General features: G+C 52.7%; 3 protein-coding genes across 3 annotated transcripts; all 3 read left to right on the forward strand.

Moving 5' to 3' along the window:
* Positions 1 to 3,157: 3,157 nt before the first annotated feature.
* On the forward strand, positions 3,158 to 6,647 carry LOC146754025 (uncharacterized). Its single transcript, XM_085528565.1, has 2 exons — positions 3,158 to 3,531; positions 3,939 to 6,647. The coding sequence occupies exon 2, from the start codon at positions 4,156 to 4,158 to the stop codon at positions 5,638 to 5,640; it is 1,485 nt and encodes a 494-aa protein (XP_085384691.1). The 5' UTR covers positions 3,158 to 3,531; positions 3,939 to 4,155; the 3' UTR covers positions 5,641 to 6,647.
* A 109-nt stretch (positions 6,648 to 6,756) lies between these two features.
* Positions 6,757 to 11,680, forward strand: LOC146754026 (uncharacterized). The gene is made up of 2 exons (XM_085530416.1): positions 6,757 to 9,371; positions 9,779 to 11,680. Exon 2 carries the CDS (start codon positions 9,996 to 9,998, stop codon positions 11,478 to 11,480), a length of 1,485 nt encoding a protein of 494 aa, XP_085386542.1. The 5' UTR covers positions 6,757 to 9,371; positions 9,779 to 9,995; the 3' UTR covers positions 11,481 to 11,680.
* A 3,161-nt stretch (positions 11,681 to 14,841) lies between these two features.
* On the forward strand, positions 14,842 to 17,520 carry LOC146754027 (uncharacterized). Its single transcript, XM_085528076.1, has 2 exons — positions 14,842 to 15,211; positions 15,619 to 17,520. The coding sequence occupies exon 2, from the start codon at positions 15,836 to 15,838 to the stop codon at positions 17,318 to 17,320; it is 1,485 nt and encodes a 494-aa protein (XP_085384202.1). The 5' UTR covers positions 14,842 to 15,211; positions 15,619 to 15,835; the 3' UTR covers positions 17,321 to 17,520.
* The last annotated feature ends 8,348 nt before the right edge of the window (positions 17,521 to 25,868 follow it).

The raw sequence follows: 25,868 nt of genomic DNA on the forward strand, positions 1-25,868 counted from the left end.
GTAAGTGCCTAAGAGCTTTCTCTACGGGGGCCCTCCTGGGGATTGAGGGGGGAGATGGGCTCAGGATGGAAGCTGTGCTGTTGCACAGGAGGACGTGCAGATGAGGATTGTAAAAAGTTTGTAAATGTTCGTTCGTTGTGTTGGTTGTAGAAAGTTTGTGAATGTTTGGGAAGGTGGATGTTGCTGAGGGGCGCTGTGCGGGAGCGGGGTCGAGCGGGCTGCCGGGTTTTGTAACCGCCCCTGCGGCTCCTGCTTGCGCCGCTCCTGTTTACGCCGCTTCCCCCCCTCCCCCCGCCCCGGACTGGTCTAATTCATGACAAGGAGAAGCCCCGGCAAGTTGGCTGGAGCTTCTCCTCCCCTGTGGCCGTGCCCTGGGTGCAGCTTGGGGCTCTGTGACCCATCTGGAGGCACAGCACCAAGTCCTGACACTGCAAGGGGACTGCAGGCTCCCACAGCACCAGGAACAGGCCGTCAGCTGAAACCAGGACACCAGCAGAGGCGAACTGATTCACCGTGTCATAAGTATTAGGTAGCTTGAAGAAACTTCCACAAACCAGGAACTAATGCAAGGTGAAAAGAACGACTTCATGATAATGTTACTGTTAAGAATTAAAGAATCACAGAATATCCTGCACTGGAAGGGACTGACACCCTGCTCCACACAGGAGCATCCCAGAATTGAAATCCTGGGCTGAGAGCATGGTCCAGACCCCCTTCCCTCCACTCTTTGCTTTTCTTTTCGGTGCCTTAAATGGGCATGGGGGGAGGGGACAGCACCGGATGGGAGGTACCTTTCAGCCTCCCACAGCCCGCCGGTGAGATTGGGACATAGTTTTTTTCTCTTTGTTGAAACTCTCTCGTCGTTTAGTGTCATTGGGTTCATTAAACTGCCGCTCGTTCTCAGAACGTTCTTTTTTTTTTTTTCATTTTTCCTTCCTAGATCCAATGGCAATCTCCCTTCCCTTCCCCTCCCTCCGAGCGCACGTAGCCGGGCCAGGCCTGGCCGCCGCACCGTGCAGTTAGAGAGGGGAGGTACTTTTGTTCCTTCCCTGCCCGGGTTTGTTCCCGCAGTCACGGAGTGAGCTCTAGAGAGAACTCCGCGACATCTACGAAGAGCAGCCTCTGCAAAACCAAAGTGCTTGAGCAGCGCTGTGTGCTGGGTATGTGCTTGGCACCTGTCTCAGTGACAAATTTGCACGTTTTCCCCTGCAGGAAGCAGAGATGCTGTTCCGGAGGCAAATCACAGTGATCTGATGACCTCTGCACCCTCCCCAGCATCTCCTACATGAAATCACCTTTCCAAAGCACCGTTTCCTCCACTGCTCTTTACTTACTGTTTTTTTACAGGTCTCCTTAAACCCCAGAATAAACACAGTACCTCTGGATCTTATCTCCTGTCATGCTGAGTTTTCAGGAATTAGACCCGGGAGAAGTTGTACTGAGGGACATGGTTTAGTGAGAACTGTTGGTGATGGGTGGATGGTTGGACTGGGCGATCCCATGGGTCTTTTCCAGTCCTGGTGATTCTGTGATTCCGTGATTCTGTGCTGGGGCAACAGGAGAAGCCAATGGGGAAAATCAAGGGAAATACCTAAAAGGAATTAAGGAGTTATCCTTTAAGGAAGTGAGAAGACCAGCTACCCAGCTGAAGAGCTTCTACACCAGTGCACACAGCTTGGGAAACAAACTGGAGGAGCTGGAAGCTACTGTGCTCCTGTAAAACCACAATATAGTTGCTGTCACCAAAACCTGGTGGGATGATTATCTTGACTGGAGTGAACAGTGAAGCAGGAAACAGATGCTCTACTGGAATTCGGAAGAAAGGGGGGCTAGGAGGGGGATAGTTAAAGGTAGTTTACAGAAACAAGGAAGGGAAACTTAAAGGTAGATTATAGAAATAAGTAAAGGAAACTTAAAGGTAACAAGTAAAAGAAACGGGGGGCCTGGGAGAGCAGGGAGGATGCAGATAAGGAGTGAGACCTCACTGGACGACATCAGGCAAGGAGGAGAATAGATACTGTAAATACCAGAAGAGGAGTTGCATCCCCCAGATAAGAACAAGAGGGGGTCTGCATGCTAAAGAACTATTGAATATGTATCAGAATTCCAAGAACTATTGACTATGTATTAGAATTCCAAGAAATCATTGACTCTGTATTAGATGTACCTATATCTGTGTCACGATTTTACAATTCGGGGTGCAAGTTTGGTGGAGCTATCCCCCTTGCACCCGGCGCTGGAATAAACATACCTGCTTTATAACCCATCTCTGGATTATAGAGTTTTATTCCGCAAGTTAGGAGTGTGCCTATTGGTGGCTACAAGCTGTTCAGAAGGCACAGGTGAGGAAGGAAGGAGTGGGGCATTGCTACCTACACAGGAAAGAACAGAATGTGAAGAGCTGTCCCTAAAGAAGTCATATGGGTGACAGTTAAGAGACCAAGGCAGGAAAGGGAGCCTTGTGAGCGGTGTCTACTATAGGCCACCTGATCAGTCAGAGCCTGTTGATAGGCTCAGGAAAGCCAAAACCCTGCTTGAATTGAACTCCACAAGGGATGCCATAAAGAACACGTAACTCTTCTACATGTACCTCAACCAGAAAAAGAAAATCCAGGAGGGCGTAACCCCCTTGTCAGTGACACACGCAGGCCTGTACAACAGACGAGGAGAAGGATGAGGAACTCAGCAACTTTTTTTGCCTCGCTCTTCTCTGATAACTGCTCACCACACAGCCCTCAAACTTTGGGTTTGGTAGGAGGGGGTTTTGGAATCTACATCCTCACTGTAAGCAAAGATGAGGTTCATGAGCACCTGAGGAATCTGAACATCCACAAGTCTATGAGTCCCAAGGAGATGCATCCCAGCCTCCTTGTCCTATAGCTTTCCAAATTGCATCTGCAGCCCGTTGTTATATTGTTGTAGTATATTCTGGCTACAGTATTGCCAGCTGTAGCAAACAATCCATTGGCTTTGAACGATGCCATCAGCCAGCAGACCCTTGCAGCACAATGCTTAACGTCTCTCTTAGTGAGGATATGCAGGAGGGGTCCGCTAATTGCCTGTTCTTCAGCAAATGTGCTCTACCCCATCCTGCCCTCGGTTGTGTTCACCACTCCAGTGACCAGCGATTTCTTTATCCCAGGTCAGTCCAGCTGACCCGCTCCTGCTGAGGTCTCTCTCTGCGTCGCTGTGCTGGTCCCGATATCACATTGGTGTCACTGTTTACTGGGAGAAACGGACTCAGCCACTCCAGGATTGAATAGCAGAGACACTTTATTGGAAAAAGAGTAATTCTCATAACCATAATTCCTCTGATTGGTTGCAGCAATAAAGCTGTAAAGCCCTTCTACCACTGATTGCTTAGCATACAGTGAGCATGTGGTGTTCGAGCACACAAGCTTTCTCTCATTAACTGGCTACAGGCAGTTTCTTTTCTGGTCATGCTTCACAACTTCTGTGTGTTGTGCTTCCACAGCTGATACTTCCCCAAGCCGAGAGCAGTCCTGGTAACAGGATGGCAGCCAGCACGAGGTGAGTGCAGGCATGGGGTGGGCACGAGGAGGCAGAGAACCCATGCTCAGGCTCCGCCCCGCAGCGTGTCACAATTCCGAGGGCGGGTGGGCAGCATTGTGGTGTCATCGTGCTCAAGCTGTGAGTTCAGAGAGGTGACCCGCCTCTGCCATTGCGGTCGTGACCAGCGTTTAGCGATGGTTGACAGCAGCTCTCTCGTTGTCCTTATAACCCTTGCCCTTCTCTACGGCCTCATGTTTCTTGTGGCCGGAGTTATCGTGCTCACTGTAGCCCGAAACCTGCAGGTAGGGGATATTTTGAGGGTGGGGATGACTTGCATCTGGGGGATTTGGGGCTGGGGGAGTCGGGAGCAGTTTTTCGAGACCACCCAGGAGCATGACTCAGGAGCCATGTCCGTGTGTCCGCAGGCCGGCAGACGACGCTTGCGGTTGAGGAAATGGTGGCAGCGAGCAGCAGCACTGAAGCCAGGTAGGTCCTGTGAGGGCCAGCCCATGCCCCAGGCCTGCCCAGGAGCATCCATCTCCAGGCTGGGCTGAGCCTCTGGGAGCAGCTAAGCCCTGTTCATCGTTCACATGTATCAGCACCAATGTTCCTTCTAAATTTTAATAGTTTAATTTAAAAAGGATGTGCCTGGCTCAGAGCATCTCTGGAGCTCCTGTTGCCCTGTGGCTCAGTGACCTTCCCTGTTTTACAGGTGCCAAGAAACACTGCAAGCCATGGAGCCGCTGCAGTAAGGCTGACCAGGAGCTCCAGCAGCTGCTGCTGTCGGAGCTGCCTGAGGTCAGGCCTGTGCTGGGCCCTGACTTCCTGCAGGCAGCCTGGAAGGATCTGGAGGAGCTGGTGGAGCGGAACAGCCTGCCATGTCACTGCTGCACTTCAGCTGAGATCCAAAGCTGCACTGGAAAAGGCAACATCGACTCCTTGAAAGTAGCCAGCAGAGCACAGACAAAGCTGTTGCCAGTCTGCCCCACTGGATGCCTGTGGTGCGCTGATACCTACAGAGCCCTCACGGTCCATATAGCCCGGAAAAGCCTGGAAGTGCGCATGGCCGCCCTGCCCAAATTGCTCTTGATCTCCCATCAGCTGGCACGGGAAAGACAATGCAGCCATGTCCTGCCCAAGCCCATCAAGCCAGGGCAGACCCAGGCCAAGGGCAAATGCACTGCAGGCAGCGTTCTCAAGAAGAAACAGAAGAGTGACCGTGGTGTACCCAGCCCTGGAGATTTCCCCATACTGATGCCATGCGCCCCCTATATTCTGTTGCCCTGGGACGTGGGTCAAGCCAGGAAGACCATCCAGCAGAAGGCTCAGACTCACAGCCAGGGCCAGGCTCAGGCACAGCAGCATCCCCAGAAGCAGTGCTGCCCCCAGGAGTCGGCAGAGATTGCTTTGCCTCCGAGCCACGCAGCAGACAAGGAGCAAGAGCATCCCACAGCTACCGTAGCGCTTCCTGGCTCAGACAACACATCAAAGATAAAGGATGCCAGCTGTCAGACAGACTGTGCAGGCTTTTGCGTGACTGACATCAAATCCAGGAGCCAGTGCGTCAGCAAAGCGCATGCTGTCATCTCAAAGCTGCAGCTCGGTCCGAAGACCTTTGGGAAGCTCTCCATGCACGTGGCCAGAAAATGCCTGGAGATAAAGCTTCGCTGCTTACCTGAGTTAGTGCGGAAGTCCATGTGGCGGCAGCGTTGGATGTCCCGCACCCGCCCAGCTGGCACCATGGCATCAAAATCCCAGCTGGTTAACGGATACTTCCCCATCCGTCGGTCTCGATTCCTGAATGAGAAGCGCGAGACCCTGGAGCTGCACATCCGCTCCCTGAAGTTGAAGCGCTGTGAGAACCTCCTTATCTCAGCCAGTCCATCGAAGCCCGCAGTGTCCCAGGAGGAAGAATCTACCAGCTCGTATGTGTCTGCAACATCCGTGGCATCTTGGGCTGAGGTAGGCCCCAAAGGACAAAAGCAGCGGGCCCAGTCGAAGAAGTCCCCTAGCAGAGGCAAAAGCAAGCGGAACGCCGAAGTGAAAGGCCCTGGCTTTCCAACTGCCAGACTAGTGTTCCGATACTGCCCTGCACTGTGGCCCGAGCAAATAGTACCTTGGTTTTAGGGAAGGCGTGCGTGATGAATGAAAAGCCACAGGACATTGCTTCTAAGCTCATTCACCTTAGCGACAAGTCGAAGAAGGACAATGCACCTTCTGCAAAAAAGACGTTTTTTTTTTCTTTTCTAGATAAATAAGTGTGTCTCTTTATCTATTTCTAAATATGTATTTTTTTATCTATAAATAAATTTTTCTATTTTTCTAAAGTAAGTGCCTAAGAGCTTTCTCTACGGGGGCCCTCCTGGGGATTGAGGGGGGAGATGGGCTCAGGATGGAAGCTGTGCTGTTGCACAGGAGGACGTGCAGATGAGGATTGTAAAAAGTTTGTAAATGTTCGTTCGTTGTGTTGGTTGTAGAAAGTTTGTGAATGTTTGGGAAGGTGGATGTTGCTGAGGGGCGCTGTGCGGGAGCGGGGTCGAGCGGGCTGCCGGGTTTTGTAAGCGCCCCTGCGGCTCCTGCTTGCGCCGCTCCTGTTTACGCCGCTTCCCCCCCTCCCCCCGCCCCGGACTGGTCTAATTCATGACAAGGAGAAGCCCCGGCAAGTTGGCTGGAGCTTCTCCTCCCCTGTGGCCGTGCCCTGGGTGCAGCTTGGGGCTCTGTGACCCATCTGGAGGCACAGCACCAAGTCCTGACACTGCAAGGGGACTGCAGGCTCCCACAGCACCAGGAACAGGCCGTCAGCTGAAACCAGGACACCAGCAGAGGCGAACTGATTCACCGTGTCATAAGTATTAGGTAGCTTGAAGAAACTTCCACAAACCAGGAACTAATGCAAGGTGAAAAGAACGACTTCATGATAATGTTACTGTTAAGAATTAAAGAATCACAGAATATCCTGCACTGGAAGGGACTGACACCCTGCTCCACACAGGAGCATCCCAGAATTGAAATCCTGGGCTGAGAGCATGGTCCAGACCCCCTTCCCTCCACTCTTTGCTTTTCTTTTCGGTGCCTTAAATGGGCATGGGGGGAGGGGACAGCACCGGATGGGAGGTACCTTTCAGCCTCCCACAGCCCGCCGGTGAGATTGGGACATAGTTTTTTTCTCTTTGTTGAAACTCTCTCGTCGTTTAGTGTCATTGGGTTCATTAAACTGCCGCTCGTTCTCAGAACGTTCTTTTTTTTTTTTTCATTTTTCCTTCCTAGATCCAATGGCAATCTCCCTTCCCTTCCCCTCCCTCCGAGCGCACGTAGCCGGGCCAGGCCTGGCCGCCGCACCGTGCAGTTAGAGAGGGGAGGTACTTTTGTTCCTTCCCTGCCCGGGTTTGTTCCCGCAGTCACGGAGTGAGCTCTAGAGAGAACTCCGCGACATCTACGAAGAGCAGCCTCTGCAAAACCAAAGTGCTTGAGCAGCGCTGTGTGCTGGGTATGTGCTTGGCACCTGTCTCAGTGACAAATTTGCACGTTTTCCCCTGCAGGAAGCAGAGATGCTGTTCCGGAGGCAAATCACAGTGATCTGATGACCTCTGCACCCTCCCCAGCATCTCCTACATGAAATCACCTTTCCAAAGCACCGTTTCCTCCACTGCTCTTTACTTACTATTTTTTTACAGGTCTCCTTAAACCCCAGAATAAACACAGTACCTCTGGATCTTATCTCCTGTCATGCTGAGTTTTCAGGAATTAGACCCGGGAGAAGTTGTACTGAGGGACATGGTTTAGTGAGAACTGTTGGTGATGGGTGGATGGTTGGACTGGGCGATCCCATGGGTCTTTTCCAGTCCTGGTGATTCTGTGATTCCGTGATTCTGTGCTGGGGCAACAGGAGAAGCCAATGGGGAAAATCAAGGGAAATACCTAAAAGGAATTAAGGAGTTATCCTTTAAGGAAGTGAGAAGACCAGCTACCCAGCTGAAGAGCTTCTACACCAGTGCACACAGCTTGGGAAACAAACTGGAGGAGCTGGAAGCTACTGTGCTCCTGTAAAACCACAATATAGTTGCTGTCACCAAAACCTGGTGGGATGATTATCTTGACTGGAGTGAACAGTGAAGCAGGAAACAGATGCTCTACTGGAATTCGGAAGAAAGGGGGGCTAGGAGGGGGATAGTTAAAGGTAGTTTACAGAAACAAGGAAGGGAAACTTAAAGGTAGATTATAGAAATAAGTAAAGGAAACTTAAAGGTAACAAGTAAAAGAAACGGGGGGCCTGGGAGAGCAGGGAGGATGCAGATAAGGAGTGAGACCTCACTGGACGACATCAGGCAAGGAGGAGAATAGATACTGTAAATACCAGAAGAGGAGTTGCATCCCCCAGATAAGAACAAGAGGGGGTCTGCATGCTAAAGAACTATTGAATATGTATCAGAATTCCAAGAACTATTGACTATGTATTAGAATTCCAAGAAATCATTGACTCTGTATTAGATGTACCTATATCTGTGTCACGATTTTACAATTCGGGGTGCAAGTTTGGTGGAGCTATCCCCCTTGCACCCGGCGCTGGAATAAACATACCTGCTTTATAACCCATCTCTGGATTATAGAGTTTTATTCCGCAAGTTAGGAGTGTGCCTATTGGTGGCTACAAGCTGTTCAGAAGGCACAGGTGAGGAAGGAAGGAGTGGGGCATTGCTACCTACACAGGAAAGAACAGAATGTGAAGAGCTGTCCCTAAAGAAGTCATATGGGTGACAGTTAAGAGACCAAGGCAGGAAAGGGAGCCTTGTGAGCGGTGTCTACTATAGGCCACCTGATCAGTCAGAGCCTGTTGATAGGCTCAGGAAAGCCAAAACCCTGCTTGAATTGAACTCCACAAGGGATGCCATAAAGAACACGTAACTCTTCTACATGTACCTCAACCAGAAAAAGAAAATCCAGGAGGGCGTAACCCCCTTGTCAGTGACACACGCAGGCCTGTACAACAGACGAGGAGAAGGATGAGGAACTCAGCAACTTTTTTTGCCTCGCTCTTCTCTGATAACTGCTCACCACACAGCCCTCAAACTTTGGGTTTGGTAGGAGGGGGTTTTGGAATCTACATCCTCACTGTAAGCAAAGATGAGGTTCATGAGCACCTGAGGAATCTGAACATCCACAAGTCTATGAGTCCCAAGGAGATGCATCCCAGCCTCCTTGTCCTATAGCTTTCCAAATTGCATCTGCAGCCCGTTGTTATATTGTTGTAGTATATTCTGGCTACAGTATTGCCAGCTGTAGCAAACAATCCATTGGCTTTGAACGATGCCATCAGCCAGCAGACCCTTGCAGCACAATGCTTAACGTCTCTCTTAGTGAGGATATGCAGGAGGGGTCCGCTAATTGCCTGTTCTTCAGCAAATGTGCTCTACCCCATCCTGCCCTCGGTTGTGTTCACCACTCCAGTGACCAGCGATTTCTTTATCCCAGGTCAGTCCAGCTGACCTGCTCCTGCTGAGGTCTCTCTCTGCGTCGCTGTGCTGGTCCCGATATCACATTGGTGTCACTGTTTACTGGGAGAAACGGACTCAGCCACTCCAGGATTGAATAGCAGAGACACTTTATTGGAAAAAGAGTAATTCTCATAACCATAATTCCTCTGATTGGTTGCAGCAATAAAGCTGTAAAGCCCTTCTACCACTGATTGCTTAGCATACAGTGAGCATGTGGTGTTCGAGCACACAAGCTTTCTCTCATTAACTGGCTACAGGCAGTTTCTTTTCTGGTCATGCTTCACAACTTCTGTGTGTTGTGCTTCCACAGCTGATACTTCCCCAAGCCGAGAGCAGTCCTGGTAACAGGATGGCAGCCAGCACGAGGTGAGTGCAGGCATGGGGTGGGCACGAGGAGGCAGAGAACCCATGCTCAGGCTCCGCCCCGCAGCGTGTCACAATTCCGAGGGCGGGTGGGCAGCATTGTGGTGTCAGCGTGCTCAAGCTGTGAGTTCAGAGAGGTGACCCGCCTCTGCCATTGCGGTCGTGACCAGCGTTTAGCGATGGTTGACAGCAGCTCTCTCGTTGTCCTTATAACCCTTGCCCTTCTCTACGGCCTCATGTTTCTTGTGGCCGGAGTTATCGTGCTCACTGTAGCCCGAAACCTGCAGGTAGGGGATATTTTGAGGGTGGGGATGACTTGCATCTGGGGGATTTGGGGCTGGGGGAGTCGGGAGCAGTTTTTCGAGACCACCCAGGAGCATGACTCAGGAGCCATGTCCGTGTGTCCGCAGGCCGGCAGACGACGCTTGCGGTTGAGGAAATGGTGGCAGCGAGCAGCAGCACTGAAGCCAGGTAGGTCCTGTGAGGGCCAGCCCATGCCCCAGGCCTGCCCAGGAGCATCCATCTCCAGGCTGGGCTGAGCCTCTGGGAGCAGCTAAGCCCTGTTCATCGTTCACATGTATCAGCACCAATGTTCCTTCTAAATTTTAATAGTTTAATTTAAAAAGGATGTGCCTGGCTCAGAGCATCTCTGGAGCTCCTGTTGCCCTGTGGCTCAGTGACCTTCCCTGTTTTACAGGTGCCAAGAAACACTGCAAGCCATGGAGCCGCTGCAGTAAGGCTGACCAGGAGCTCCAGCAGCTGCTGCTGTCGGAGCTGCCTGAGGTCAGGCCTGTGCTGGGCCCTGACTTCCTGCAGGCAGCCTGGAAGGATCTGGAGGAGCTGGTGGAGCGGAACAGCCTGCCATGTCACTGCTGCACTTCAGCTGAGATCCAAAGCTGCACTGGAAAAGGCAACATCGACTCCTTGAAAGTAGCCAGCAGAGCACAGACAAAGCTGTTGCCAGTCTGCCCCACTGGATGCCTGTGGTGCGCTGATACCTACAGAGCCCTCACGGTCCATATAGCCCGGAAAAGCCTGGAAGTGCGCATGGCCGCCCTGCCCAAATTGCTCTTGATCTCCCATCAGCTGGCACGGGAAAGACAATGCAGCCATGTCCTGCCCAAGCCCATCAAGCCAGGGCAGACCCAGGCCAAGGGCAAATGCACTGCAGGCAGCGTTCTCAAGAAGAAACAGAAGAGTGACCGTGGTGTACCCAGCCCTGGAGATTTCCCCATACTGATGCCATGCGCCCCCTATATTCTGTTGCCCTGGGATGTGGGTCAAGCCAGGAAGACCATCCAGCAGAAGGCTCAGACTCACAGCCAGGGCCAGGCTCAGGCACAGCAGCATCCCCAGAAGCAGTGCTGCCCCCAGGAGTCGGCAGAGATTGCTTTGCCTCCGAGCCACGCAGCAGACAAGGAGCAAGAGCATCCCACAGCTACCGTAGCGCTTCCTGGCTCAGACAACACATCAAAGATAAAGGATGCCAGCTGTCAGACAGACTGTGCAGGCTTTTGCGTGACTGACATCAAATCCAGGAGCCAGTGCGTCAGCAAAGCGCATGCTGTCATCTCAAAGCTGCAGCTCGGTCCGAAGACCTTTGGGAAGCTCTCCATGCACGTGGCCAGAAAATGCCTGGAGATAAAGCTTCGCTGCTTACCTGAGTTAGTGCGGAAGTCCATGTGGCGGCAGCGTTGGATGTCCCGCACCCGCCCAGCTGGCACCATGGCATCAAAATCCCAGCTGGTTAACGGATACTTCCCCATCCGTCGGTCTCGATTCCTGAATGAGAAGCGCGAGACCCTGGAGCTGCACATCCGCTCCCTGAAGTTGAAGCGCTGTGAGAACCTCCTTATCTCAGCCAGTCCATCGAAGCCCGCAGTGTCCCAGGAGGAAGAATCTACCAGCTCGTATGTGTCTGCAACATCCGTGGCATCTTGGGCTGAGGTAGGCCCCAAAGGACAAAAGCAGCGGGCCCAGTCGAAGAAGTCCCCTAGCAGAGGCAAAAGCAAGCGGAACGCCGAAGTGAAAGGCCCTGGCTTTCCAACTGCCAGACTAGTGTTCCGATACTGCCCTGCACTGTGGCCCGAGCAAATAGTACCTTGGTTTTAGGGAAGGCGTGCGTGACGAATGAAAAGCCACAGGACATTGCTTCTAAGCTCATTCACCTTAGCGACAAGTCGAAGAAGGACAATGCACCTTCTGCAAAAAAGACGTTTTTTTTTTCTTTTCTAGATAAATAAGTGTGTCTCTTTATCTATTTCTAAATATGTATTTTTTTATCTATAAATAAATTTTTCTATTTTTCTAAAGTAAGTGCCTAAGAGCTTTCTCTACGGGGGCCCTCCTGGGGATTGAGGGGGGAGATGGGCTCAGGATGGAAGCTGTGCTGTTGCACAGGAGGACGTGCAGATGAGGATTGTAAAAAGTTTGTAAATGTTCGTTCGTTGTGTTGGTTGTAGAAAGTTTGTGAATGTTTGGGAAGGTGGATGTTGCTGAGGGGCGCTGTGCGGGAGCGGGGTCGAGCGGGCTGCCGGGTTTTGTAACCGCCCCTGCGGCTCCTGCTTGCGCCGCTCCTGTTTACGCCGCTTCCCCCCCTCCCCCCGCCCCGGACTGGTCTAATTCATGACAAGGAGAAGCCCCGGCAAGTTGGCTGGAGCTTCTCCTCCCCTGTGGCCGTGCCCTGGGTGCAGCTTGGGGCTCTGTGACCCATCTGGAGGCACAGCACCAAGTCCTGACACTGCAAGGGGACTGCAGGCTCCCACAGCACCAGGAACAGGCCGTCAGCTGAAACCAGGACACCAGCAGAGGCGAACTGATTCACCGTGTCATAAGTATTAGGTAGCTTGAAGAAACTTCCACAAACCAGGAACTAATGCAAGGTGAAAAGAACGACTTCATGATAATGTTACTGTTAAGAATTAAAGAATCACAGAATATCCTGCACTGGAAGGGACTGACACCCTGCTCCACACAGGAGCATCCCAGAATTGAAATCCTGGGCTGAGAGCATGGTCCAGACCCCCTTCCCTCCACTCTTTGCTTTTCTTTTCGGTGCCTTAAATGGGCATGGGGGGAGGGGACAGCACCGGATGGGAGGTACCTTTCAGCCTCCCACAGCCCGCCGGTGAGATTGGGACATAGTTTTTTTCTCTTTGTTGAAACTCTCTCGTCGTTTAGTGTCATTGGGTTCATTAAACTGCCGCTCGTTCTCAGAACGTTCTTTTTTTTTTTTTCATTTTTCCTTCCTAGATCCAATGGCAATCTCCCTTCCCTTCCCCTCCCTCCGAGCGCACGTAGCCGGGCCAGGCCTGGCCGCCGCACCGTGCAGTTAGAGAGGGGAGGTACTTTTGTTCCTTCCCTGCCCGGGTTTGTTCCCGCAGTCACGGAGTGAGCTCTAGAGAGAACTCCGCGACATCTACGAAGAGCAGCCTCTGCAAAACCAAAGTGCTTGAGCAGCGCTGTGTGCTGGGTATGTGCTTGGCACCTGTCTCAGTGACAAATTTGCACGTTTTCCCCTGCAGGAAGCAGAGATGCTGTTCCGGAGGCAAATCACAGTGATCTGATGACCTCTGCACCCTCCCCAGCATCTCCTACATGAAATCACCTTTCCAAAGCACCGTTTCCTCCACTGCTCTTTACTTACTGTTTTTTTACAGGTCTCCTTAAACCCCAGAATAAACACAGTACCTCTGGATCTTATCTCCTGTCATGCTGAGTTTTCAGGAATTAGACCCGGGAGAAGTTGTACTGAGGGACATGGTTTAGTGAGAACTGTTGGTGATGGGTGGATGGTTGGACTGGGCGATCCCATGGGTCTTTTCCAGTCCTGGTGATTCTGTGATTCCGTGATTCTGTGCTGGGGCAACAGGAGAAGCCAATGGGGAAAATCAAGGGAAATACCTAAAAGGAATTAAGGAGTTATCCTTTAAGGAAGTGAGAAGACCAGCTACCCAGCTGAAGAGCTTCTACACCAGTGCACACAGCTTGGGAAACAAACTGGAGGAGCTGGAAGCTACTGTGCTCCTGTAAAACCACAATATAGTTGCTGTCACCAAAACCTGGTGGGATGATTATCTTGACTGGAGTGAACAGTGAAGCAGGAAACAGATGCTCTACTGGAATTCGGAAGAAAGGGGGGCTAGGAGGGGGATAGTTAAAGGTAGTTTACAGAAACAAGGAAGGGAAACTTAAAGGTAGATTATAGAAATAAGTAAAGGAAACTTAAAGGTAACAAGTAAAAGAAACGGGGGGCCTGGGAGAGCAGGGAGGATGCAGATAAGGAGTGAGACCTCACTGGACGACATCAGGCAAGGAGGAGAATAGATACTGTAAATACCAGAAGAGGAGTTGCATCCCCCAGATAAGAACAAGAGGGGGTCTGCATGCTAAAGAACTATTGAATATGTATCAGAATTCCAAGAACTATTGACTATGTATTAGAATTCCAAGAAATCATTGACTCTGTATTAGATGTACCTATATCTGTGTCACGATTTTACAATTCGGGGTGCAAGTTTGGTGGAGCTATCCCCCTTGCACCCGGCGCTGGAATAAACATACCTGCTTTATAACCCATCTCTGGATTATAGAGTTTTATTCCGCAAGTTAGGAGTGTGCCTATTGGTGGCTACAAGCTGTTCAGAAGGCACAGGTGAGGAAGGAAGGAGTGGGGCATTGCTACCTACACAGGAAAGAACAGAATGTGAAGAGCTGTCCCTAAAGAAGTCATATGGGTGACAGTTAAGAGACCAAGGCAGGAAAGGGAGCCTTGTGAGCGGTGTCTACTATAGGCCACCTGATCAGTCAGAGCCTGTTGATAGGCTCAGGAAAGCCAAAACCCTGCTTGAATTGAACTCCACAAGGGATGCCATAAAGAACACGTAACTCTTCTACATGTACCTCAACCAGAAAAAGAAAATCCAGGAGGGCGTAACCCCCTTGTCAGTGACACACGCAGGCCTGTACAACAGACGAGGAGAAGGATGAGGAACTCAGCAACTTTTTTTGCCTCGCTCTTCTCTGATAACTGCTCACCACACAGCCCTCAAACTTTGGGTTTGGTAGGAGGGGGTTTTGGAATCTACATCCTCACTGTAAGCAAAGATGAGGTTCATGAGCACCTGAGGAATCTGAACATCCACAAGTCTATGAGTCCCAAGGAGATGCATCCCAGCCTCCTTGTCCTATAGCTTTCCAAATTGCATCTGCAGCCCGTTGTTATATTGTTGTAGTATATTCTGGCTACAGTATTGCCAGCTGTAGCAAACAATCCATTGGCTTTGAACGATGCCATCAGCCAGCAGACCCTTGCAGCACAATGCTTAACGTCTCTCTTAGTGAGGATATGCAGGAGGGGTCCGCTAATTGCCTGTTCTTCAGCAAATGTGCTCTACCCCATCCTGCCCTCGGTTGTGTTCACCACTCCAGTGACCAGCGATTTCTTTATCCCAGGTCAGTCCAGCTGACCCGCTCCTGCTGAGGTCTCTCTCTGCGTCGCTGTGCTGGTCCCGATATCACATTGGTGTCACTGTTTACTGGGAGAAACGGACTCAGCCACTCCAGGATTGAATAGCAGAGACACTTTATTGGAAAAAGAGTAATTCTCATAACCATAATTCCTCTGATTGGTTGCAGCAATAAAGCTGTAAAGCCCTTCTACCACTGATTGCTTAGCATACAGTGAGCATGTGGTGTTCGAGCACACAAGCTTTCTCTCATTAACTGGCTACAGGCAGTTTCTTTTCTGGTCATGCTTCACAACTTCTGTGTGTTGTGCTTCCACAGCTGATACTTCCCCAAGCCGAGAGCAGTCCTGGTAACAGGATGGCAGCCAGCACGAGGTGAGTGCAGGCATGGGGTGGGCACGAGGAGGCAGAGAACCCATGCTCAGGCTCCGCCCCGCAGCGTGTCACAATTCCGAGGGCGGGTGGGCAGCATTGTGGTGTCATCGTGCTCAAGCTGTGAGTTCAGAGAGGTGACCCGCCTCTGCCATTGCGGTCGTGACCAGCGTTTAGCGATGGTTGACAGCAGCTCTCTCGTTGTCCTTATAACCCTTGCCCTTCTCTACGGCCTCATGTTTCTTGTGGCCGGAGTTATCGTGCTCACTGTAGCCCGAAACCTGCAGGTAGGGGATATTTTGAGGGTGGGGATGACTTGCATCTGGGGGATTTGGGGCTGGGGGAGTCGGGAGCAGTTTTTCGAGACCACCCAGGAGCATGACTCAGGAGCCATGTCCGTGTGTCCGCAGGCCGGCAGACGACGCTTGCGGTTGAGGAAATGGTGGCAGCGAGCAGCAGCACTGAAGCCAGGTAGGTCCTGTGAGGGCCAGCCCATGCCCCAGGCCTGCCCAGGAGCATCCATCTCCAGGCTGGGCTGAGCCTCTGGGAGCAGCTAAGCCCTGTTCATCGTTCACATGTATCAGCACCAATGTTCCTTCTAAATTTTAATAGTTTAATTTAAAAAGGATGTGCCTGGCTCAGAGCATCTCTGGAGCTCCTGTTGCCCTGTGGCTCAGTGACCTTCCCTGTTTTACAGGTGCCAAGAAACACTGCAAGCCATGGAGCCGCTGCAGTAAGGCTGACCAGGAGCTCCAGCAGCTGCTGCTGTCGGAGCTGCCTGAGGTCAGGCCTGTGCTGGGCCCTGACTTCCTGCAGGCAGCCTGGAAGGATCTGGAGGAGCTGGTGGAGCGGAACAGCCTGCCATGTCACTGCTGCACTTCAGCTGAGATCCAAAGCTGCACTGGAAAAGGCAACATCGACTCCTTGAAAGTAGCCAGCAGAGCACAGACAAAGCTGTTGCCAGTCTGCCCCACTGGATGCCTGTGGTGCGCTGATACCTACAGAGCCCTCACGGTCCATATAGCCCGGAAAAGCCTGGAAGTGCGCATGGCCGCCCTGCCCAAATTGCTCTTGATCTCCCATCAGCTGGCACGGGAAAGACAATGCAGCCATGTCCTGCCCAAGCCCATCAAGCCAGGGCAGACCCAGGCCAAGGGCAAATGCACTGCAGGCAGCGTTCTCAAGAAGAAACAGAAGAGTGACCGTGGTGTACCCAGCCCTGGAGATTTCCCCATACTGATGCCATGCGCCCCCTATATTCTGTTGCCCTGGGACGTGGGTCAAGCCAGGAAGACCATCCAGCAGAAGGCTCAGACTCACAGCCAGGGCCAGGCTCAGGCACAGCAGCATCCCCAGAAGCAGTGCTGCCCCCAGGAGTCGGCAGAGATTGCTTTGCCTCCGAGCCACGCAGCAGACAAGGAGCAAGAGCATCCCACAGCTACCGTAGCGCTTCCTGGCTCAGACAACACATCAAAGATAAAGGATGCCAGCTGTCAGACAGACTGTGCAGGCTTTTGCGTGACTGACATCAAATCCAGGAGCCAGTGCGTCAGCAAAGCGCATGCTGTCATCTCAAAGCTGCAGCTCGGTCCGAAGACCTTTGGGAAGCTCTCCATGCACGTGGCCAGAAAATGCCTGGAGATAAAGCTTCGCTGCTTACCTGAGTTAGTGCGGAAGTCCATGTGGCGGCAGCGTTGGATGTCCCGCACCCGCCCAGCTGGCACCATGGCATCAAAATCCCAGCTGGTTAACGGATACTTCCCCATCCGTCGGTCTCGATTCCTGAATGAGAAGCGCGAGACCCTGGAGCTGCACATCCGCTCCCTGAAGTTGAAGCGCTGTGAGAACCTCCTTATCTCAGCCAGTCCATCGAAGCCCGCAGTGTCCCAGGAGGAAGAATCTACCAGCTCGTATGTGTCTGCAACATCCGTGGCATCTTGGGCTGAGGTAGGCCCCAAAGGACAAAAGCAGCGGGCCCAGTCGAAGAAGTCCCCTAGCAGAGGCAAAAGCAAGCGGAACGCCGAAGTGAAAGGCCCTGGCTTTCCAACTGCCAGACTAGTGTTCCGATACTGCCCTGCACTGTGGCCCGAGCAAATAGTACCTTGGTTTTAGGGAAGGCGTGCGTGACGAATGAAAAGCCACAGGACATTGCTTCTAAGCTCATTCACCTTAGCGACAAGTCGAAGAAGGACAATGCACCTTCTGCAAAAAAGACGTTTTTTTTTTCTTTTCTAGATAAATAAGTGTGTCTCTTTATCTATTTCTAAATATGTATTTTTTTATCTATAAATAAATTTTTCTATTTTTCTAAAGTAAGTGCCTAAGAGCTTTCTCTACGGGGGCCCTCCTGGGGATTGAGGGGGGAGATGGGCTCAGGATGGAAGCTGTGCTGTTGCACAGGAGGACGTGCAGATGAGGATTGTAAAAAGTTTGTAAATGTTCGTTCGTTGTGTTGGTTGTAGAAAGTTTGTGAATGTTTGGGAAGGTGGATGTTGCTGAGGGGCGCTGTGCGGGAGCGGGGTCGAGCGGGCTGCCGGGTTTTGTAACCGCCCCTGCGGCTCCTGCTTGCGCCGCTCCTGTTTACGCCGCTTCCCCCCCTCCCCCCGCCCCGGACTGGTCTAATTCATGACAAGGAGAAGCCCCGGCAAGTTGGCTGGAGCTTCTCCTCCCCTGTGGCCGTGCCCTGGGTGCAGCTTGGGGCTTTGTTGACCCATCTGGAGGCACAGCACCATGTCCTGACACCGCATGGGACTGCAGGCTCCCACAGCACCAGGAACAGGCAGTCAGCTCCTTCTGCAGGGTGGCACATTGACGTGCTGCATGGTAAGTCCTTTGGTCACCTTGGCCTGTGATCCAGGAGTCATCCCAGCCTAGTCTGTGGGGATGGGGATGGGGAAAGCAGCATGAAGCTGGGATAACAGAATCACAGAATCACAGAATGACCCGGGTTGGAAGGGACCTCTAGGATCATGTAATTCCGGCCCCCCTGCCTAGCAGGGCCACCAAGCATACACATTTACTAGATCATGTTGCCCAGGGGCCCATCCAACCTGGTCTTGAACACCTCCAAGGATGGGGCATCCACAACCTCCCTGGGCAGCCTGTTCCAGGGCCTAACCACTCTCCTACTGAAGAACTTCCCCCTAACATCCAACCTAAATCTTCCCTCTTTTAACTTAAAACTATTTCCCCGTGTCCTGCTATTGTCAGCCCTTTAGAAGCATTTACTCCCCTCCCGGGAGTAAGTTCTCTTCAGGTATTGAAAGGCTGCAATGAGGTCACCCCGCAACCTTCTCTTCTCCAGGCTGAGCAAACCCAACTCCCTCAGCCTGTCCTCATAGGGGAGGTGCTCCAGCCCCCTGATCATCTTCGCGGCCCTCCTCTGGACCCTTTCCAAAATCTCCATGTCTTTTTTTGTACTGTGGGCTCCACACCTGGTCACAGTACTCCGGATGGGGGCTCACAAGAGCCGAGTAGAGAGGGACAATCACCTCCCTATCCCTGCTGACCACCCCTCCCCTGATGGAGCCCAGGATTCCATTTTCTTTCCGGACTGCCAGAGTGCACTGCTGGCTCATATTGAGTCTTCCGTCCATCAGGACCCCCAGGTCCTTCTCTGCCTAGCTGCTTTCTGTGTCCACTCCTCCCAGCCTGTACAGGTGCCTGGGGTTCTTCCGGCCCAAGTGCAAAACCTTGCACTTCGCTGTGTTGAACCTCATTGGGTTCACCCGAGCCCAGCTTTCCAGCCTGTCGAGGTCCCTCTGGATGGCATCCCTTCCTTCTACCGTATCGACCGCACCACTCAGCTTGGTGTTGTTAGCAAACTTGCTGAGGGTGCACTCAATTCCCTCATCAATGTCATTAATAAAGACACCGGTCTTTAAGACAGGTTAAAGAGCACCGGTCCCAAGACAGACCCTTGAGGGACACCGCTCGTTACCGGCCTCCACCTAGACTTAGAGCCATTGACCACCAACCTCTGTCTGCGGTTTTTCAACCAATTGCTTATCCATTGAGTTGTCTACCCATCAAACCCACTTTCCTCCAATTTGGAGATAAGGATGTGGTGGGGGACCATGTCAAAGGCCTTGCTCAGGTCCAGGTAAATGACATCAGTCGCCTTCCCTTCGTCCACCAACGCTGTCACTCCATCATAGAAGGCCACAAGATTAGTTAAGCATGACCTTCCCCTGGTGAAGCCGTGCTGGCTGTCTCGGATCACATGCTCATTCTTTATGTGATCGAGCACGTTGTCCAGGAGGATCTGTTCCAAAATCTTCCCAGGCACAGAGGTGAGACTCACCGGCCTGTAGTTTCCCGGGTCCTCCCTGCTCCCCTTCTTGTATATGGGAGTGACGTGACCCTTCCTCCAATTGTCCGGGACCTCACCTGACAGCCATGACTTCTCAAATATGATGGAGAGCAGCTCGGCAACCACCTCAGCCAGCTCCTTCAGGACCCTGGGATGCACGCCATCTGGCCCCATAGACTTGTACTCATTCAGTCTAAGGAGGCACTCTAGGAGTTGCTCCTCCCTTACAGTGGGGAGGGATTTACCTCCTTGGTCCTCACATAGAGGTTTGGGGATGCAGGGCTTAGGGACGTGAACAAGACTAGAATCCTGGCCACCGGTGAAGACCGAGGTGAAGAACTCATTCAGCACCTCAGCTTTCTCTTCATCTGTTGAAGCCAGTTCTCCTTTTAAATTTACCAAAGTAGGTACGCCCGTTTTGGCCTGTCTCTTCTGGCCAATGTACCTGTAGAAGGTTTTCTTATTGTTTTTCACGTCCCTTGCCAAGTTCAGATCTGCCTGCGCCTTGGCTTCCCTGGTCCCATGTCTGCAGGTCCGGACGGCATCCCTGTATTCTTCCCAGGTGACACAGCCTTTTTTCCAGAGCTTGTACAACCCGTTCTTCACCCTCAGTTCTCTCAGCAGGTCCTTGCTGAGCCATGCCGGTTTCCTACCTTGCCTGCCCACTTTCTTATTCAGGGGAATGGAGACCTCTTGTGCTTCCAGGAGGGCATCCTTGAAGAGCAGCCAGCTCTCCTCAACATCCTTGTCTTTGAGAGCAGCGCACCAGGGGATCTTGGCCAGCAATCCATTGAGTAGCTCAAAGTCTGCTCTTCTAAAGTTCAGCGTTCTGGTCCTGCTCTTTGCAAGGCCCACATTGCTTGAGATCACAAACTCAACCAGGGCATGGTCGCTGGAGCCCAGGCAGCCTCCAACCTTGACGCCTTTGATGATCTCCTCGGCGTTGGTGAGCAGCAGGTCCAGCAACGCTTCACCTCTGGTCGGTCTGTCCAATACCTGAACCAGAAAGCTATCATCAATGGATTCCAAGAGCCTTCTGGAGCTCTTGCAGCTCGCCATGTGGTTTTCCCAACAGATGTCCAGATGGTTGAAGTCCCCCACCAGGACAAGAGCCCGTGAGCCAGACGTCTCATGCATCTGGAGCAAGAAAGCCTCATCAACAGCCTCCCCTTGATCAGGCGGCCTGTAGTATACCCCTAATACCAGCTGACCTTTATTAGTCCCATCTCTAACCCTAACCCACAGGCTCTCAACCTGTTCTTGACTGCTTCTCATAGGGAGCTCCTCACAGTTTATCCAATCTCTGACATAGAGAGCAACTCCCCCACCCTTCCTATCTCTCCTAAAGAGTCTATAGCCCTCGATGGCAGTATCCCAGTTGTGGGAGTCATCCCACCATGTTTCTGTGATAGCAACAATGTCACAACTTTTCGAGTGCATCACAGTTTCCAGTTCCTCCTGCTTGTTACTCAGGCTGCGTGCATTAGTATAAAGGCACTTCAGCCGGCCTATCTGTCTCACCACCTTTATAAGGGATTCAGGATTCACTAGAGCAGCAGCATCCCCAGCATCCCCCTGCCCTACTCCCTCCCTTTGCACTCTGCCGTCATTGCCCACGGGGTTTGGTACAATCCCTCGAATGACCCGTTCAACCCAAGTAGCCCTTATTTTGCCCCCTACCCCCTTCGTTCCTAGTTTAAAGACCTGTCAATGAGTCCTGCTAATTCTTCAGCTAATATCCTCTTACCCCTCAGGGACAGGCTGCTTGCATCAGCAGCCATCATGCCAGGTGCAGTGTAGATTGCCCCGTGGTCAAAATAGCCAAAGTTCTTGCGTCTGCACCAGCTCTTAAGCCATCTATTTAAGAGTTGGGTTTTTTGGATCCTCCCTGTACCTTTCCCTGACACCACGGGCGTAGAAGAAAAGACCACCTGCACCCCAGCACCTTCAAGTATTCGCCCCATTCCCCTGAAGTCTTTCTTGATAGACCTCAGGCTTTCCTTGCCAACTTCCTCGCCGCCAGCCTGAATTATTAAAAGTGGGTAGTAACCTGAAGGCCGAATCAACCCAGGAATTATCTTTGAAATGTCCCTGACCCGTGCCCCAGGAAGGCAGCACACCTCTCTGCAGGTAGGGTCGGGCCGGCATATAGGGCCCTCTGTTCCATGTAGAAGGGAGTCCCCTACGACAATCACCCTTCTGTCCTTATGGGTAGAAGCAGTCTTGAGGCTTGGGGGCGACCACTTTGCCTGAGGCAACCTCATGGGTGCACCTGGCTCCACACTCTCACTAGTCCCCCCCTCAAATTCCAGGGCCTCAAACCTGTTTCACAGAGGCACCTGGGGAGCCGGGGATGGTCGGGGTGGGGATGCCCCCTCTGCCGAGCAAGCACCCATTTCCACTCCTCCTCACTTCTCAAATTGCTGCTAGGGGGAAGAGAGGACAGGGGGCTCGCTGCAGTGCTGTCAGCTGGCTGGTTCCCATTTACCACCTGTTTGTGAGGAGGCAGGGGCTGACATGCTCCATTAGGAGCCTCGGCTGTATGCTGTGAACCTGAGGCTGAGAGGGACTGACACCACCAGTCAGTCTCCCTCTCACACTCTTTTATAGTCCTCAGCCTCTCCACTTCCTCCTTCAGGTCAACTAGGAGGCTGAGCAAGTAGTTAACCTGGTCGCAGCAAACACAGTCACTGCCTCCCTCACCCAGCACTGCAAGGGCCAGGCTCTGGCACTCGGTACAGCCAGAGACCTGCACACCAGCATCTCGGGTTGGGGGCTCAGTCTGAGTCTCCTCAGACTTTTTGGCAGCAGCCTTCCTATCAGGCACGTGCAGGACCTCAGTCTGGGTCTCTGCAGTCTTCTTGGTTGCTGCCTCCCGCTTCTGGGAGCTTGGGACCCTTGTCTGGGCCTCCTCAGTATTTCTGGCAGCAGCCTTCCACCGGGGAGCAACCATGTCGAAGCAGAATAGTTACCAGAACTGACACAGGAAGTAACGAGATGCAAGAACCCTGACCCCTCCTGTCCGTCTCTGGTGGACAGCGACAAGTGCCCGTTTAAATCTCCCGCCGTTGCCAGGCAACGGCCACGTCAGTCCCGTCAGTCCCGTCAGTCCCGTCAGTCCCGTCAGTCCTGTCAGACACGTAGCCGCTCCCGCGAGAGCTGCCGGGCTTCTCCTCAGGACGGGGGTTCCCTGCTTGAAGGAACCGCCCGAGATCCCCCTAGAACCACGCGGTCAGTGGCTGCTCATCGGTCCGGGACGGCTCCGAGTCAGGCAACTTCGGCGATCAAAAGATACACTAAAGATACAATTCCGAGAGCGGGTGGGCAGCATTGTGGTGTCTGCGTGCTCAAGCTGTGAGTTCAGAGAGGTGGCCCACCTCTGCCATTGCGGTCGTGACTCAGCGACAGTTGACAGTTGACAGCAGCTCTCTCGTCCTTACGCCTGAGCTGCCTGAGCTCAGGCCTGTGCTGGGCCCTGACTTCCTGCAGGCAGCCTGGAAGGATCTGGAGGAGCTGGTGGAGCGGGACAGCCTGCCATGTCACTGCTGCACTTCAGCTGAGATCCAAAGCTGCACTGGAAAAGGCAACATAGGCTCCTTGAAAGTAGCCAGCAGAGCACAGGCAAAGCTGTTGCCAGTCTGCCCCACTGGATGCCTGTGGTGCGCTGATACCTACAGAGCCCTCACAGTCCATATGGCCCGGAAAAGCCTGGAAGTGCGCATGGCCGCCCTGCCCAAATTGCTCTTGATCTCCCATCAGCTGGCACGGGAAAGACAATGCAGCCATGTCCTGCCCAAGCCCATCAAGCCAGGGCAGACCCAGGCCAACGGCAAATGCATTGCAGGCAACGTTCTGAAGAAGAAATAGAAGAGTGACCGTGGTGTACCCAGCCCTGGAGCTTTCCCGATACTGGTGCCATGCCCCCCCTATATTCTGCTGCCCTGGAACGTGGGTCTAGCCAGGAAGACCATCCAGCATAAGGCTAGACTCACAGCCAGGGCCGGGCTCAGGCACAGGAGCATCCCCAGAAGCAGTGCTGCCCCCAGATTGCTTTGCCTGTGTGCAAACTTGTCTGCTGCGGAGATTGCTTTGCTCCTTGTCTGCTGCAGAGATTGCTTTGCCTCCGAGACACGCAGCAGACAAGGAGCAAGAGCATTTGAGCAGCAGATACGTTGCAACGGGGAGCTGCGCTGGTGGAAGGTCAACCAGCTGAGGAGCGTGATCCTGGCGTTCCTGTGCCAGGTGGGGCCGGACAGGGACACCCAGATGCAGTGCATAGAGCACGCCCTGGTACCCATCACCAGCAGGTGCTGTCGGAGCTGCCGGGGCGCAGGCCTGTGATGGGCCCTGACTTCCTGCAGGCAGCCTCGAAGGATCTGGAGGAGCTGGTGGAGCGGGACAGCCTGTCATGTCACTGCTGCACTTCAGCTGAGGTCCAAAGCTGCACTGGACATCTGCAGTACCATAGCGCTTCCTGGCCCTGGCAACACCTGGAAGCTAAAGGATGCCAGCTGTCAGACAGACTGTGCAGGCTTTTGTGTGACTGACATCAAATCCAGGAGCCAGTGCGTCAGCAAAGCGCTTGCCGTCATCCCAAAGCTGCCGTTCGGTCAGAAGACTTTTGGGAAGCTCTCCATGCACATTGCCAGCTCGCCGCTCCTGTTTACGCCGCTTCGCCCCCCCCGCCCTGGATTGGACGGACTCCGGACTGGGAGCGGAGGCACCTGGCCGCGGGGAAAGGGGCGGCGGGAAACAACAGCCCCCAGCAACAAGAAAGAGTAAAGCCTGGTAACAGAGACGGCGCAGTCGCAGAAGCACGAGAGCCCGGCCACTCGGAAGAAATAAAAAACTATATGTTAGTTTATAGTCATAAAAATGACTATAAAAGCAAGTGGCCAGATGGTGGGGGGCTGTTGGCTCCCCGGGCCGGCCAGTGCTGTGGTGCTGCTTGATAGCTTACTCAAATTAAATAAATTATTTATGCTTTGGAAGCGGATTTGGTCTAATTCATGACAAGGATAAGCCCCGGCAAGTTGGCTGGAGCTTCTCCTCCCCTGTGGCCGTGCACCAGGAACAGGCCGTCAGCTCCTTCTGCAGGCTGGCACATTGAGGTGATGCAGGGCAAGTCCTTTGGTCACCTTGGCCTGTGATCCAGGAGTCATCCCAGCCTGATCTGTGTGGATGGGGATGGGGAAAGCAGCATGAAGCAGGGATAACCAAGGCTGCAGAATAGTGTCCGTTATCCTCCCAGCACAGGCAGCCACCAAAGAGCTCCCTTGCACTGGCCACACCGTGCATATGGAAAGAATAGGGTTCTTGCACTGCTGATGCAGCTTCTGGTCACTCCCACTTATCTCTTAGGCAGCCTGGAAGGCCAAGCATATCCTGGGCTGAATTAGAAAAGGGGTGGCCAGCAGGGGAAGGGAAGTGATTGTCTCCCTCCTGTGAGGCCCCATCTGCATCATTGCATCAATAGACAAGGGAAGAGTCACCCATGCCTATCTATCTTGACTTCTGTAAGGACATAGAGATTTTGGAAAGGGTCCAGAGGAGGGCCACAAAGATGATCAGGGGGATGAAGCACCTCCCCTATGAGGACAGGCTGAGGGAGTTGGGTTTGTTCAGCCTAGAGAAGAGAAGGTTGCGGGGTGACCTCATTGCAGCCTTTCAATACCTGAAGGGAACCTACACCCAGGAGGGGAGTAAACGCTTCTAAAGGGCTGACAATAGCAGGACATGGGGAAATGGTTTTAAGTTAAAAGAGGGAAGATTTAGGTTGGATGTTAGGGGGAAGTTCTTCACTAGGAGAGTGGTTAGGCCCTGGAACAGGCTGCCCAGGGAGGTTGTGGATGCTCCGTCCTTGGAGGTGTTCAAGGCCAGGTTGGACGGGGACCTGGGCAACCTGATCTAGTAAATGTGTATGTTTGGTGGCCCTGCTAGGCAGGGGGGCTGGAACTACATGATCCTTGAGGTCTCTTCCAACCTGGGTTATTCTGTGATTCTGTGATTCTGTAAGGCCTTTGGCACAGTAATTCACAACATCCTTTTCTCCACATTGGGAAGATATAAATTTGATTGGTGAACTTTTCTACAAATGAAGAGTTGGATGTAGGATTGGGTCCAGAGAGAGCTGGTCAGTGGCTCAGTGTCTGGATGGAGTTTGGTGATGATTGGTGTCTGCCAGGGGTTGGTGCTGGGGCTGATTACCTTTAATATGTTCATTAATGATACTGACAGTGGGGTTGAGTGCACCCTTAGCAAGCTTGTGGATGGCACCAAGCTGTGGGGTGCAGTTGACATTCCAGATGGACGGGATGCCATCTGGAGGGACCTAGACAGTGCTGAGCA

This window comes from Coturnix japonica, chromosome Z, assembly GCF_054131305.1.
Source record: "Coturnix japonica strain WE chromosome Z, WE-NBRP24, whole genome shotgun sequence".
NCBI classification, from domain to species: Eukaryota; Metazoa; Chordata; class Aves; order Galliformes; family Phasianidae; genus Coturnix; species Coturnix japonica.

What these genes read in the sequence shown, in the direction of transcription:
- LOC146754025 (XM_085528565.1), top strand. Translation starts at nt 4,156, where the DNA reads ATGTGCCTGGCTCAGAGCATCTCTGGAGCTCCTGTTGCCCTGTGGCTC.
- LOC146754026 (XM_085530416.1), top strand. Translation starts at nt 9,996, where the DNA reads ATGTGCCTGGCTCAGAGCATCTCTGGAGCTCCTGTTGCCCTGTGGCTC.
- LOC146754027 (XM_085528076.1), top strand. Translation starts at nt 15,836, where the DNA reads ATGTGCCTGGCTCAGAGCATCTCTGGAGCTCCTGTTGCCCTGTGGCTC.